Here is a 16,914-nt window from a genome sequence, read left to right on the forward strand (position 1 = left end):
ATGGAAAGAATATGTCTAACCTATTGTTTTCCAACTGTATCAAATAACTTAAATAGGAAACTGAGATGCTTCTTAAAAAGGTAAACAATAATCCTTTTTAAGGATTCATAATAATCAATGGGAAAACAAAAGTTTTCAGTCTTGGGACATAAAAAGTACAAGACAGAAGATAGTCACTGCTCCAGGTTTTCTACTAAACAAGATATGACATGTACAAAGAAAATGTTAATAATATGGAAACATATAACCTGAAGCATAACTGTAGTAGTGGGGTTGTTGGATTATATAGTGGTTCCTATCGTAATTCAAAACAGTATTTTAAGAGCAATCTGATGATAGCATACAACATGATTTAAATTTATATCCTGAATATGTTAAAGAATTATGAGGAACAAAAACTGTTATTCTGGTTACAATTTGAAAATTCAATATTCAGAAAGAATTAAAGGCCATTATCTACCTATGACTCCACTAACTTAGGATCTTCAACTCAGTATTATTACAGGGCAGCAGCCTGCTGTGAAGCCAAGGCAGCTGCAGAGGCCCCCATTTTGTAGCAATTCTTGCAACCATGGTAAAAGGATTTCAGACATGTCACTTCAAGTAGCGGGCATGACTTTACTAGAGGGGATAGGAAAAGGAAAAAGGAAACACTCTCAAAGGAAAGAATGGATAATTTCATAGAGGAGAAGAATGGCATACCCGCTCCTGCCCTCTAATTTTATTGGAGATCCCAGGAAAATTTCAAGAGAGTCTTGCCCCAGTCCACCTCTTGACTTTTGACTGATAGCTGGATGACATCAGACTTTCTTTTTTTTATTGGTTGTTCAAAATATTACAAATCTCTTGACATATTTCATACATTAGATTCAAGTGGATTATGAACTCCCATTTTTACACCAAATACAGATTGCAGAATCACATCGGTTACACATCCACATTTTTACATAATGCCCTATTAGTAACTGTTGTATTCTGCTACGTTTCCTATCCTCTACTATCCCCCCTCCCCTACCCTCCCCTCCCATCTTCTCTATCCCATCTACTGTAATTCATTTCCCTCCTTGTTTATTTTCCCCATTCCCCTCACAACCTCTTATATGTAATTTTGTATAACATTGAGGGTCTCCCTCCATTTCCATGCAATTTCCCTTTTCTCTCCCTTTCCCTCCCACCTCATGTCTCTGTTTAATGTTAATCTTTACTTCCTGCTCTTTCTCCCAGCTCTGTTCTTAGCTGCTCTCCTTATATCAAAGAAGACATTTGGCATTTGTTTTTTAGGATTGGCTAGCTTCACTTAGCATAATCTGCTCTAATACCATCCATTTCCCTGCAAATTCAATGATTTTGTCATTTTTTAGTGCTGCGTAATACTCCATGGTGTATAAATGCCACCTTTTTTATCCATTCATCTATTGAAGGGCATCTGGATTGGTTCCACAGTCTAGCAATTGTGAATTGTGCTGCTATGAACATCGATGTGGCAGTATCTCTGTAGTATGCTCTTTTAAGATCTTCAGGGAATAGTCCGAGAAGGGCAATGGCTGGGTCAAATGGTGGTTCCATTCCCAGCTTTCCCAAGAATCTCCATACTGCTTTCCAAATTGGCCACACCAATTTGCAGACCCACCAGCAATGTACAAGAGTACCCTTTTCCCCACATCCTTGCCAGCACTTGTTGTTGTTTGACTTCCTAATGGCTGCCAATCTTACTGGAGTGAGATGGTATCTTAGAGTGGTTTTGATTTGCATTTCTCTGACTGCTAGAGATGGTGAGCATTTTTTCATGTACTTGTTGATTAATTGTATGTCCTCCTCTGAGAAGTGTCTGTTCAGGTCCTTGGCCCATTTGTTGATTGAGCTATTTGTTATCTTATTGTCTAATTTTTTGAGTTCTTTGTATATTCTGGATATTAGGGCTCTATCTGAAGTGTGAGTAGTAAATATTTGTCCCCATGATGTAGGCTCCCTGTTTACCTCTCTTATTGTTTCTCTGAGAAAAAACTTTTCAGTTTAAGTAAATCCCATTTGTTGATTCTTGTTATTAACTCTTGTGCTATGGGTGTCCTAATTAAGGAATTTGGGGCCCGACCACAATATGTAGATCGGAGCCAACTTTTTCTTCTATCAGACGCAGAGTCTCTGATTTGATATCTAGCTCCTTGATCCACTTTGAGTTAATTTTTGTGCATGGTGAGAGGAGGGGATTCAGTTTCATTTTGTTGCATATGGATTTCCAGTTTTCCCAACACCATTTGTTGAAGATGCTTTCCTTCTTCCATTGCATGCTTTTAGCTCCTTTATCAAATATAAGATAGTTGTAGCTTTGTGGATTAGTCTCTGTGTCCTCTATTCTGTACCATTGGTCCACCCGCCTGTTTTGGTACCAGTACCGTGCTGTTTTTGTTACTATTGCTCTGTAATATAGTTTGAAATCTGGTATCGCTATACCACCTGATTCACATTTCCTGCTTAGAATTGCTTTTGCTATTCTGGGTATTTATTTTTCCATATGAATTTCATGATTGCTTTATCTATTTCTACAAGAAATGCCTTTGAGATTTTGATTGGCATTGCATTAAACCTATAGAGAGCTTTTGGTAATATCGCCATTTTGATGATGTTAGTTCTGCCTATCCATGAACAGGGTATATTTTTCCATCTTCTAAGATCTTCTTCTACTTCTCTTTTTAGGGTTCTATAGTTTTCATTGTATAAATCTTTCACTTCTTTTGTTAGGTTGATTCCCAAGTATTTTATTTTTTTTGAGGATATTGTGAAAGGAGTGTTTTTCCTCATTTCCGTTTCAGAAGTTTTGTCACTGATATACAGAAATGCCTTTGATTTATGCGTGTTGATTTTATATCCTGCCACTTTGCTGAATTCATTTATTAGTTCTAGTAGTTTTTTTGTAGACCCTTTTGGGTCTTCTAGGTATAGAATCTTGTCATCTGCAAACAGTGATAATTTAAGTTCTTCTTTTCCTATTTTTATGCCTTTAATTTCTTTCGTCTGTCTAATTGCTCTGGCCAGTGTTTCGAGAACTATATTGAATACAAGTGGAGATAGGGAGCATCCCTGTCTTGTTCCAGATTTTAGAGGGAATGCCTTCAATTTTTCTCCATTCAGAATGATGCTAGCCTGAGGCTTAGCACAGATAGCTTTTACAATGTCGAAGAAAGTTCCTGTTATACCTAGTTTTTCTAATGTTTTGAACATAAAGGGATGCTGTACTTTGTTGAATGCTTTTTCTGCGTCTATCGAGATGATCATATGGTTCTTATCTTTAAGTCTATTTATGTGGTGAATAACATTTATTGATTTCTGTATATGGAACCATCCTTGCATCCCAGGGATGAATCCTACTTGATCATGGTGCACAATTTTTTTGATGTGCCTTTGTATCCGATTCGCCAGAATTTTATTGAGGATTTTTGCATCTAGGTTCATCAGAGATATTGGTCTGTAGTTTTCTTTCTTTGAGGTGTCTTTGTCTGGTTTGGGGATCAGGGTGATGTTGGCCTCATAGAATGAATTTGGCAGAACTCCCTCTTTTTCTATTTCCTGAAATAACTTGAAAAGTATTGGTATTAATTCTTCTTTAAAGGTTTTGTAAAACTCTGCTGTATACCCATCCGGTCCTGGGCTTTTCTTGGTTGGTAGTCTTTTGATTGCTTCTTCTATTTCATCCATTAAAATTGGTCTGTTTAAATTGTGTGTATCCTCCTGACTCAGTCTGGGCAAATCATATGACTTAAGAAATTTATCAATGTCTTCACTATCTTCTATTTTATTGGAATATAGGTTTTCAAAATAATTTCTAATTGTCTTCTGTATTTCTGTAGCATCTGTTGTGATATTACCTTTTTCATCCCATATGTTAGTAATTTGAGTTCTCTCTCTTCTTCTCTTCGTTAGCATCGCTAAGGGTCTGTCAATCTTATTTATTTTTTCAAAGAACCAACTTTTAGTTTTGTTTATTTTTTCAATGGTTTCTTTTGTTTCAATATCGTTAATTTCTGCTCTGATTTTAATTATTTCTTGCCTTCTGCTACATTTGCTGTTGTTTCGCTCTTCCTTTTCTAGGGCTTTGAGATGAAGTGTGAGCTCATTTATTTGTTGGTTTCTCCTTTTTTTGAGGAATGACCTCCAGGCGATGAATTTCCCTCTTAAAACTGCTTTCATTGTGTCCCATAGATTCCTATATGTTGTGTCTGTATTTTCATTTATCTCTAAGAATTTTTTGATTTCCTCTTTTATGTCTTCTGTAACCCATTGATCATTCAGTAACACATAGTTCATTTTCCAGGTGATGCAGGATTTTTCCTTCCTTCTTTTATCATTGATTTCCAGGTTCATTCCATTATGATCCGATAAAATGCATAGTATTATCTCCACCCCTTTATATTTACTGACGGTTGCCCTATGGCATAATATATGGTCTATTTTTGAGAAGGATCCATGTGCTGCTGAGAAAAGAAGTATATCCACTTGATGATGGTTGATATATTCTATATATGTCAGTTAAGTCTAGGTTATTGATTGTGATATTGAGTTCTATAGTTTCTTTATTCAACTTTTGTTTGGAGGATCTGTCCAATGGTGAGAGAGGTGTGTTGAAGTCACCCATAATTATTGTGTTGTGGTCTATTTGATTCTTGCACTTGAGGAGAATTTGTTTTATGAACGTCGCAGCACCATTATTTGGTGCATACAAATTGATAATTGTTATGTCTTGTTGGTGAATGGTTCCTTTTAACAGTATATAATGTCCTTCCTTATCCCTTAACTTAGTCTTGAAGTCGATTTTATTCGATATGAGGATGGCCACCCCTGCTTGCTTCCGAGGACCGTGTGCGTGGTATAGTTTTTCCCACCCTTTCACCTTCAGCCTGTGTATGTCTTTTTCAATCAGATGTGTCTCCTGGAGGCAACATATTGTTGGATTTGTTTTTTTAATCCATGTTACCAGCCTATGTCTCTTTATTGGAGAGTTTAAGCCATTAACGTTTAGAGTTACTATTGATATATGGTTTGTACTGTCAGCCATGTTTGATTATTTATCTTTTTTTTTATTATTTAGTTTGTTTCTCCATGGTTAGCTTTCCCCCCTGCCCTCTGTCTTTACTGAGGCACTTCCCACTGATGGTTTTGGTTGTTGTTTTTCATTTCTTCCTCGTGTAAGGCTTTGCTCAAGATGCTTTGTAATGCTGTTTTTCTGGCTGCAAATTCTTTTAGCTTTTGTTTATCATGAAAGATTTTTATTTCTTTGTTGTACCTGAAGCTTAATTTTGCTGGATACAGAATTCTTGGTTGGCATCCATTGTCTTTCAGTGTTTGAAATATGTTATTCCAGGATCTTCTCGCTTTCAGCGTCTGTGATGAAAAATCCATTGTTAACCGTATTGGTTTACCCCTGAATGTAATCTGCCTCCTTTCTCTTGTAGCTTTTAATATTTTCTCTTTGTTCTGTACATTGGCTATCTTCATAACAATGTGTCTTGGTGTTGGTCTACTGTGATTTTGTGTGCTCGGTGTCCTGTATGCATCTACAATTTGTATATCCGTTTCCTTTTTTATTTCTGGAAAGTTTTCTGTAATTATTTCATTCAGAAGGTTACTCATTCCCTTAGTTCGAATCTCTGTACCTTCCTCTATCCCGATGACTCGTAGGTTTGGTTTTTTTAAATTGTCCCATATTTCTTGGATGTTTTTCTCGTGATTTTTTACCAGCCTTTCTGAGTTGGCTAGACTCTTTTCCAAATGATATATTTTGTCTTCATTGTCTGACATTCTGGCTTCTACAAGCTCCACTGTTAGTGATACTCTCAATAGAGTTTTTAATATGGTTTATCGTTTCCTTCATTTCTAGAATTATTGTTTGATTTTTTTTATAATCTCTTTCTCCTGATAAAGATGCTTTACTTCTTCTTTTGTCTGTTTATGTAATTCATTTTCAATGTGTTCCTTCACTGTTTGGATTTTCTGTCTCATATCCTCTTTAAGGTTCCATTCCATCTGTCTAAGGTGTTCCTTGAGTTCTTTATATGACCATTTTTCTGGTGACTCTAGGTCCTCCTGAATATTTAGGCTGTCCTTCATTGTTTGTACTCCCTTTCTTCCTTGCTTTTTTATGCTGCTCATATTACTTCTTGTTCTGTTTGATTGCTGGGTTACTGTTTACTCTTATAAATTTATTTGATGCTTGGGAGGAAAGATATTAGAAGGGAGGGGAAGAAGTCACTAAAGAGAATGAGGGTAGGCAGGTGGAATTCAAGGAAGGGGGAATAAGAAAATTGAAAATAAATGAAAAGACAAAAGAAAAAAAATAGAAAGAAAAATTTTAAAAAAAGAAAATAATGATAATAAAAAAATGAAAATTAAAATTTTTTAATAATAAGAATAAAATAAAAAATTAAAAACATTAAAAAAAGTTAAAGAACAACAACAAAAAAAATGAAAATGGAAGAAAAAAAACAATTAAAATAATAATAATAATAATAGTAATAATAAATGCAGTCATAGAGATCGATTAACTTCTCTTCCAGTAGGTGGAGCTGTGCCCACTGGGTCAAGCTTCTCCTCTCAATAGGTGCAGCAGCTCTTCCTCCCAGACTGGGCGGGTCTCCAATCCTGAGTGTCTAGGGCCTTCTCTTGTGTTTTCTCGAGCCAGGCCCCGCTCCCCTGTGAGGCTCACCACAATACTGGCTACACGCCAGGTCTGCTGCTCCTGGGAGCCCTGTTTTCATTAGCGCCTGGGCAAACTCTCCCTGTTTGCCTCCCTCAGACCCTAAGTTTGTAGAGCTTAGGGCTGAGAACCCCAGCTAATTTGCTTACCTTCCGGTAGCCACGCCCCCGGTATCTGGTGCAAGAGACCTCAGTTGTCAGTACTGGTGGGAGCAGTAGCCGGGAGTTCCGCGCCGCGAGTCTCATGCCACTCCTGATTCCCTCGGTCTGGCTATCGTGCTCACGGGAGAGCTGGGAGGGGCCCTTAAGGTTTCCCCGCTGAGTGGAGAGGGATGGCTAGGGGATTACACACCTGTCGTCCCTGGTTTCAGTGAAGTTCTCTCCTCTGCCCGTGACGTCAGTTCTCTGCCATGGTGGTATCCCATGCAAATGGTGACCGTTCGTTCCCTTTGCCGGGTGACCAATGCAATGGGTAGGTCCTGACTGTCTCTCTCCCAAGCCCCGTTTCAGTCCTGTGGCCACTGCCTATGAAGGCTCGGTTGGCTTTTACCTCTGTAAGTTAGAAGGGCCGACCATTTATTTCAGCTGGATCCTTAGTGCTAAGTCACGAAAAGCAGGTGAACCTGAGCTTGAATGCAGCCGATCCGGGCTCAGTGTGTGTTCTCCGTGGGTTCTTTAGCACTGAGCCTGAGTACTTTGTCTGCGAGATGCAGGCGAATGGCAGTTTCCACGGATTCTTTAGCCCTGGGCCAGAGCAGTTCCGGGAGCCGGAATTCGGCCGCTCCGGGCTCAGTGTATGTTCTGCTAGGAGCAGGCTCCAAGAAGCAGTTTCCGCGGGTTCTTTATCACTGAGCCTGAGGAATTTGTCTGCGAGACACAGGCAAATGGCAGCCTGAAATTACCTGTTCTATAGCTGAAAGAGCTGCGATCAGGGAGGGTGACATCAGCTCTCCAAGATGGTGGCCGCTGGCTTCCTCTGTGGTCTGACCGGTGTGGAGAACCGAATTGGACCACTTCCTACCCCCATCTCAAACCCAGAATTCAGGTCTGAGTACAGTAAATGCCAACATCAGACTTTCAAGTCCCACTGCACATGGTAAATCTAGGTCACTTTGGCTCATGTTGACCTGTTTTAATTGAAACCTGCTCTTACAGATTTTATGATTGGGAAATTAGCCTTAATCCTCTTGGGTTCTGGGATCTGGTCTGTGTAAAGTTCACAAAAGTTCCCTACTTCATGGTGTCAAGAATGGCAAATAAATTATTGCTTTTAACTTCATGGCCTTGGACAGCTTGACTGCCATATTGGGGAATCTTTTCACGCAAAGATGTAGAAAGATATGCCCATTTGCAGGCAGCCACTGTTAATGAGGAAGAATCCATGCCTAGTGTGGAATTTATGAATTCCATAGCTTTGAATTTAGATGCCTTGGATAAAAGAGATACCAGCGTGCCTAAACAGCCTTGACACACCAGCTGCCTGGAAGATGAAGAATTATCATGCAAGTGTTAAGTCCCCAACCAGCCCAACTTCCCCACAGCTGCTTCTTCTTTACCTTGAGGAATCCCTCCTCACAATAAATTCTTTTGGTGGGTTTCACTATAAATAAAGCCTTCATGGGCTTTTCCCTTTGTTAGGATCAGATCCATCAGGTCTCTTCCACCCATCATACCCCTGGCTTTGAAAACCATTTCTCTGTGTTGTTTGCTTTCTTTCTTTTTTAAAAAATATTTTTAATTTAGATGAATACAATATATTTATTTATTTTTATGTGGTGCTGAAGATTGAGCCCAGTGACTCACATGTGCTACCACTGAGCCACAAACCCAGTCCCTGCTTTATTTCTTAATACTACTTTTCCAGACTTTTAATTTCAGCTGCCCCACACCTCTGATTGTTACTTATTCCGTCCCCATGCAGGCTATAGGTGACATCAGGGTAAATTTGTGTTCTTTTTATTGGAATTTTCAGTTTGTATTTCCTCTGCAGGTATCATGCTGTTGCTGAGGAATGTAATATATCCTGTCAACTTAAATCAGGCAAGGGTATGGGTAAATTGCTTTTGAAAAATGAAAGCATATGGAGATCAGCACAGTAGACCCAGTTTAGACAGTTATTCCTTCAACCTCACCACTCACATATGTCTGTTTCCTGTAATTTTCCCCTCAAGGATTTTGGGTCCCTAAATGTTTTTAGGAGATGTGGAAATCAATTTGATCTGGCTGCTTCTTGCTGAGAGAAGACAAAATTATGGGGGGAAGCAATCAAAAGTCATTTTCTATCAGGTTGAGCATAGACAGTTTACTTAGCATCAGGGAAGTCCAGAGGTCCATATGGCAGCTGACAGGTAACTGATTGGCCAAAGTATGTATAGAGGGATCCAACATGGTGGCGGGCAGAGAGGCTGCGCTTTTAATGCACTCCCAGTGATGGGGTCATAAAGTCGCCAGGATAACTCTTGGATTCTACCAACGGAGATTCTCCTAGCAAAATTCCACTGAAGAGAGACCGCCCGGGAGCTACTAGGATTTTTTTGAAGCATCTGTGTGACCCGGACGAGCGGGACCCTGCCACTAGACGCGGAGTTCCAGATCCACCAGCCACAGTCCGCGCACCACGGGCACAGCTGCAGATCCGTCCACCTGCCCCCAGCCAAAGTGACTGGGTCCTGCTAGACGCCGAGACACAGCTTGACAGGAAGAAGTCTTTAGCCAAGCCTCCATGAGCCAGGAGCTGAGGCAAACCGGGCCAGACCAGTCCCACCCCTCCCCTCGGACACTCCGGCAAGGAGCCTGGGGCCCGCCATAGCAGAGAGGTGACGTCATCGGAGTTCGGCCAGCGGAATTCCTTCCCAGAAGAATCCACTTTAGCAGGTGCGTGACTCCCCATACTGATTCAAGCAGCCAGGAAACTTCATTGACTTCTTAGGGGTCGTGTCCGTAGGGAAGCAGAGGGGATCCCAGACCCCAAGGCCCCCATATCACCAGCAGTGACCCCCAAGGTTTTAGCCGCCAGTTTACCACAGCACTGGGGCTTAAAAGGTACACGCGGTAGGGCTGCAAGTGTAACTAGATCTCTGGAGAATCACTTCTGGGGATCAGGACCTGGCTGGCAGGCTGACAGGAGGAAGGGGGTTAAGAGCTGGAGAAGTGAAATGGCTCTGGACTGACAAGTCTGAGAGACCCCCAGGAGACGCCATACAGAGATAGCTCTCGGCAGGTAGAGAGCAGATGCTCCGCTTGGAGGGCACAGCTCCGCCTACTGGAAGAGAAGAAGGTGGATCTCTAAGACTTTAATTTTGTTTTTGTTGTTGCTGTTGTCGATATTTTTTTTCTCTCCTTCTTCTCTCCCTGTTCCTTTTTCCCCTTTTCCTTCTCTCTTTCTATCCCATTTCAAGTTTTATTGTTCTTTTCATTCCCCTCTAATCTATCTCTCCCTCTATCCTTTTGTTCTTTTTAACAGCACCTTCATTCCCCTACCCCCCAACTCTCATCCCAAGCATTACATCTTCCATTGCGTGTAATTGTCTAAATGCAAATAGGTGAATGTCTCGAGGCTGTCTATAAGACTCCTAAATACCTAGCTACTACCAACACCCTGATCCAATTGCCTGGTAGTATCCACCTTCAGTGGAGCAATCTTCTAAAGTAGCCAAGACATACTAACCATCATACCATCAGAGCACCCAACCTAAACATATAGTCCTAAGAACAAACAGCAAATCATTATATGCATACAGAACCTAGAAGCCTTATATGAATTGAATGAATCAGCTTTAAAATACAACAAAGCCCAACATTTCTAGGCATAATCTCCCACCACAAAAGAGAGACAACAGAGATATACAAAGCCAAAACTAATGTATAGGAGAAAGCAGTTACAAAGCAGTCAAACAGAGCTGGAAAGCAACGTGAACAATATGAAAAAACAAGGGAAAAAAAGGGTTACAAACAATGCAGGACAATCTAAATATACAGGAGGACCTAGAAGAATCAGAAACATGGACAGGGAAAGAAATCAAGGCATACCTAATTCAGATGGAACGGAATATTAGAGAAGACATAAGACAGCATGTTTAGTAATCTTTTGATGGCTTCTTATATTTCCTCACTTGATATTGGTCTGTTTAAGTTGTGTATATTCACCTGACTCAATCTGGGCAGATAATATGACTTAAGAAATTTATCAAAGCCTTCACTATCTTCTATTTTATTGGAGTATAAGGATTCAAAATAATTTCTAATTACCTTCTGTATTTCCGTAGTGTCTGTTGTGATATTGCCTTTTTCATCCCATATGCTAGTAATTTGGGTTCTCTCTCTTCTTCTCTTCATTAGCATGGCTAAGGGTCTGTCGATCTTATTTATTTTTTCAAAGAACCAACTTTTAGTTTTGTCAATTTTTTCAATTGTTTCTTTTATTTCAATTTCATTGATTTCAGCTCTGATTTTAATTATTTCTTGCCTTCCACTGCATTTGCTACTGATTTGCTCTTCTTTTTCTAGGGCTTTGAGATGTAGTGTGAGATCATTTATGTGTTCGCTTTTTCTTTTTTTGAGGAATGAACTCCATGCAATGAATTTTCCTCTTAGTACTGCTTTCATAGTGTCCCATGGATTTCAATATGTTGTGCCTGTTTTCATTTATATCTAAGAATTTTTTAATTTCCTCTTTGATGTCTTCTGTAACCCACTGTTCATTCAATAGCATATTGTTCATTCTCCAAGTAATGTAGAAATTTTTCTTCCTTATTTTATCATTGATTTCCAATTTCATTCCATTATGATCGGATAAAATTCATGGTAATATCTCTGCTCCTTTATATTTGCTAAGAATTGCCCAACGACATAATATATGGTCTATTTTTGAGAAGGATCCATGTGCTGCTGAGAAAAAAGTGTATCCATATATATATATTCTATATATGTCAATTAGGTCTAGGTTATTAATTGTGTTATTGAGTCCTATAGCTTCTTTATTCAACTTTTGTTTGGAAGATCTGTCCAGTGGCAAGAGAGATGTGTTAAAGTCACCCATGATTATTGTGTCTATTTGCCTCTTGAACTTGAGAAGAGTTTGTTTGATGAACATAGCTGCACCACTGTTTGGGGCATATATATTAATGATTGTTATGTCTTATTGATGAATAGTTGCCTTTAGCAGTATATAGTGTCCTTCTTTATCCCTTTTGATTAACTTTGGCTTGAAGTTAATTTTAATTGATATGAGTATGGACATCCCTGCTTGCTTCCGAGGTCCATGTGAGTGGTATGATTTTTCCCAACCTTTCACCTTCAGTCTGTGTATGTCTTTTCCTATCAGATGAGTCTCCTGTAGGCAGCATATTGTTGGATCTTTTTTTTAATCCAGTCTACTAGCCTATGTCTTTTGATTGGTGAGTTTAAGCCTTTAACATTTAGGGTTACTATTGAGATATGGTTTGTACTTCCAGTCATGTTTGTTTATTTTTGTTATTTAACTTGATTTCTTTTTCCTCTTTGATCAGTTTTTCCCTTTACTGTGCTCTACCTCCCACTGTTGATTTTTGTTGTTGTTTTTCATTTCTTCTTCACGTAATGTTTTGCCCAAAATGCTTTGCAGTGCTGTTTTTCTAGCTGTGAATTCTTTTAACTTTTGTTTATCGTGGAAGGTTTTAATTTCATCTTCAAACCTGAAGCTTAATTTTGCTGGATACAAGATTCTTGATTGGAACCCATTATCTTTCAGTGTTTGAAATATGTTGTTCCAGGACCTTCTAGCTTTCAGAGTCTGTGTTGAAAGATCAGCCATTAACCTAATTGGTTTACCCCTAAATGTAATCTGCCTCCTTTCTCTTGTGGCTTTTAAAATTCTCTCCTTGTTCTCTATGTTGGACATTTTCATTATAATTTGTCTTGGTGTGGATCTTATGTGATTTTGGACATTCGGTGTCCTGTAGGCTTTTAGGATTTAGATTTCCATTTCATTCTTTATGTCTGGAAAGTTTTCTAAAATTATTTCATTGAACAGATTGCTCATTCCTTTGTTTTGTACCTTGGTCCGGTACCCTGTGGAGACATGGGTGGCAGATCTTCACAGAATCTGAAAATTCTGCTTCTCTACACTGCCAGAACTCCACAGTGCTCAATTCGCCCATTTGCAGAGAGCTGCTGTTCAGCTGGTCAGGTTCTGCGCACAGAGGGACCCAGATTTTCTCACATCTGGACTGTGTTTGTGACCACCCGTTGTTTAAAATCCTGTCACAGGCTCCATGAAGATTAATGGGTGGGGGCTTCTATGAGTGTAAGTGTCTTGTCTACTAATTTGGGGTCATGCCAGTCACGAGTCTCCTCTTCCAAGGTAATAGAAAAAGAGTAATCATTTAAATTCAGTATTATTATAGAGAGATACTTATTATCTTGCCATTTTGATTAATTTTTAATGTCTGCTTCAATACTAATTCTCATTTGCTTATCTACTCTTCTAATGACAGTTTTTCTTCCTTAAGTGCTCTTGGTTATTCTTATTTTCTTCTGTATGTAGGGTTCCTTTAAGTATCTTCTGCATGACTATCTTAGCAGTCATAAATTCTGCTTGTTTATGCTTATCTTAAAAGCTTTTTACATCTCCTTTGACTCTGAGAATAGCTTTACTGAATACAGAAATTCTGGCTGGCAGTTTTCTTTTAGGGCTTGGAATACATTGCTCAAAGCCCTCCTAGACTAAGGATTCTTCTGAGAAATCTGCTGTTGTTCTGGTTGATTTTCCTTTAAATGTGACCTGTCAATTTTTTCTTGCAATTTCGAAAGTTTTTAAATTTTTTTCCTAGATTTTTGGCATTTTATTTATAATGTATTTGGAGAGCCTCTTTTTCTGGTCTTGTATATCTCAATCACAAGGTTTTCATTTTTTTCTGCTATCACTTCACTGAACAGATTATTAATGCCATTAGCCTGTATATTTTCTCCTTCCTCAATACCAATGATTCTTAAGTTTGGTCTCTTCATGTTTTCCCAGAGTTCTTGAATATTCTAATCATAATATATTATTATTTATTCTTTAATATAATCTGAATGATTAAGTCCTTCCATCTCTCTCTATATATATATTGAAATGTTATATATTCTTCATTGTTCACTTTAATAATCAACTAAAAAGTTGATTGTCCAGATTTTGATCCACTACAATATCTGTGGATTCAATTATTAGATGATTATAAACTTCTGGAGGATACTTCCTTGTTTTCTCATGTTTTCAGAGGTTATATGTTGTTTGCACATCTCTTGTGAAGGATTACTCTTCCTCTAGTATGTGAGGATATTTTAGTAGTTATCACTTAAAAATATGCCCTGATTGAGGAATATATTTTAGCATCAAAACATCCAGTGTAATCAAAGTGTAAGTTCAACAACCAGCACTGCTTTGTGAGGAAAGTAATCACCAAAATCACTAACTGAAAGCAAACCATATATCTACATATATTGAAATATTACTAGTTTTTTGTACAATTCTATTAACCAATGAGAATAGTGTGTCAAAAATATAAATTAGGCTGAAAAGTTAAGCATTAATGACAGTGCACTTAATAATAAATGATACTGGAAGAAGAGGAGAAAAGAAAACAAAAGAAAGATAAAAGAGAAGGGAATGGAGGTAAGAAGAAAAGAGGTATCAAGAAAAATCCAATTAATTGAAAAAATACATAAAATCAGAACAATGAAAAAACAAATAAAGAAGGATGACACAATAAAAAACATTACAGAAATATTTAATGCAACAATAACCAATTTGGTTTTCTCTTTGCTGCAGTATTTAAATTGTAAACACTTCTTTCTGGGGCTTCAATTTAGAGTCTCCCAGCTATGAGGAAGTTTGTGGGACACAATTATCATAGTGTTCATTCTCACCTCTGACCCCAAAGAAGCAAACTTGATAGGGAATTCTGTATGTTGAGTTTTGGTCTTCCTTCCCTGCCTGCAACTGTTGGAAAAGCACTATCCATGTCAGAGCAGAATTCACCCTCAATTTCACTGTGATTTTATACCTGGAGATAAGAGTGTACCTTTAGTAGGAGATGGTGGCCAGCCCTCTCACCCAGGTAGCCTAAAATCTGATGCAGATTACACCACACCTCTCATTCTAAAAGCCTCAGTTCATGTGCTGGAGGGAGGTCAGTGAGAAATGTTCAAATTTTATTAGCAGATCTCCCAGACATTTCTGGAAATGGAGGACGTGGCCAGTCCCACAGTCAGATGCTGCAGGTAGCAGCTTTTCACCCAACCCAGACCTGAACCATTTCTAATCCCTGTCAGCCTTGCTTGTTATCACAGACTTCATATTATTCAGACCAATTTCACATGAAAGCACCTTCTACTTTTCTATGTCTTAAAAATCTGCAGATCAGCAGCTGAGCTCCCATTGGTGCCCAGAGCTTCCCTCAATCTTGTGCCAGTCTCACTCTTGAGCTCCAAATGACTGATGGGTTTGTGCCCACCAATCCAATGAGAAGCAAAGCATAAATGGTTGTTGGATCTTGAGTACACAAAAAGAAAGAAAACAAAGAACAAGAAAAAAATAGACAAAGGAAGCAAAAAGAAAAACTTTAGGGATTTTTAACCTCCTTTGCAGAAACTTTAAAACAATGATCCTTTTTAAGTTGGTTACACTTTCCCTACTTTCACTAAATCCATTGGGAAGTGCTAGGATCTCTTCCAGGCCAGGTCACTTTGTAGTATCTCAATTCCTTTTTCTGTTCAGATTGTGGGTCTGAGACACAAGAGAGCCTCTTTCCTTAAGATAATTGGAAAACCTTCTTTCAGCTTATTGGAGGGGCATTTTTCCTTCCCCAGTGAACTACTACATGTCCAATGTGAGTGCAGTGTACTTTTTAAAATGTTCTAAAAACCAATTTTTCTTGGTTTCACCTGATTGCTGGTTCTCTTGAGTTGCATTCTAGTGCTTTTCCACAGTCTTCCTACCTCAATAGGCAGCTGAAAAACTGCTGTTTTGATTCAGTCTGAGGGAGCAACTACTATATTTATGGTGGATTCTTCTAGTTCACCATTTTCAATTTCCTTCTCGATACTCCACTTTCAGCAATGGACAGATCACCCAAACACCAAATCAATGAAGAAGACCTGGACTTGAAATGCATTTTAGACCCAATGGACCTAACAGATATATATTCAGAACATTCCAACCAAAAACACTGCTCTCAAGTGGACATGAAACGTCTTCTGAATAGAACATATTAGGTTAGGTCATAAATCAAATTTTAATTAAAAAGTTTGTTTTGAGATGGATTTTACTATGTTGTCCACGCTGGTTTCAAACTCCTGGGATCAAATGATACTCCCACCTCAGTCTCCCAAGTGCTAGAATAACAAATGTGTGCCACCATGCTTGAATAAGTCTCAGTAAATTTAAGAGGATTAAAATCAAAACATAAATATTTCCGAACAACAATGATATGAAACTAGATATCAATAATGGAAGAAAAACTAAAAAATCCACAAATGTGGAAATTAAACACTACTCTCCTGAATAATGATTCAAAAAGAAATTTCAAAGGAAAATTTTTTAAAATCTTCAAACAAAAATGGAAATACAATATACCAAAACTAATGAAATATAGAAAAACCAGTACTAAGAGGAAAGCTTTAGTAAAATAAAAGCTTACATAAAAAAGAGAAAAGATCTCAGATAAACCATCATTATAACTCAAATAATTTTAAAAAAGAACTAAGCCCAAAGTCATAAAAGGAAGAAAATAAAAGATCAGCACAGAAATAAATGATATAGAGATGCTGTTGTTAAAAAAAGACAAACAAAATTAATAAAACTTAACTAGGAAAAAGAAGACTCAAATATCATCAAAAAAGAAAGAGGAAACACTATAACTGTTACCACAAAAATACCTAAGATCCTAAAAGACTACTATGAATAATTATATGCCTAAAAGTTGAATAATCTGAAAGGAATGAATAATCTTTATATACCTACTATGACTGAATCATGTAGAAGTAGAATATTGAACAGACCAATTAATGAGTAAGAAAATCTTCCATCAAAGAAAAGTTAGGACATAATAATTTCACAGATTAATTCTACTCAAATTTTAAAGAACAAATATAATCCTTCTCAAAGTCTTCCAAAATATTGAAGGGGTGGGAGTACTTCCAAATTATCAGCCTTATTCTGATATCAAAACCAGAGAAGTTCATTACAAAAAGAGAATACTGTTTTAC

The 16,914-nt window shown here is 38.1% G+C and overlaps 1 protein-coding gene across 1 annotated transcript in view; it reads right to left on the reverse strand.

Annotated features, from left to right (window-relative positions):
- Positions 1-16,914, reverse strand: part of Ccdc7 (coiled-coil domain containing 7) — a 109,858-nt gene that overhangs the window by 55,322 nt on the left and 37,622 nt on the right. Inside the window, exon 9 of the mRNA XM_076872895.1 lies at positions 12,722-12,856. Within this exon, the coding sequence (XP_076729010.1) occupies positions 12,722-12,856 (135 nt within the window). The remainder of the gene's footprint in view (positions 1-12,721; positions 12,857-16,914) is intronic.

The sequence above is a fragment of the Callospermophilus lateralis genome, chromosome 13, assembly GCF_048772815.1.
Source record: "Callospermophilus lateralis isolate mCalLat2 chromosome 13, mCalLat2.hap1, whole genome shotgun sequence".
Classification (NCBI taxonomy): Eukaryota; Metazoa; Chordata; class Mammalia; order Rodentia; family Sciuridae; genus Callospermophilus; species Callospermophilus lateralis.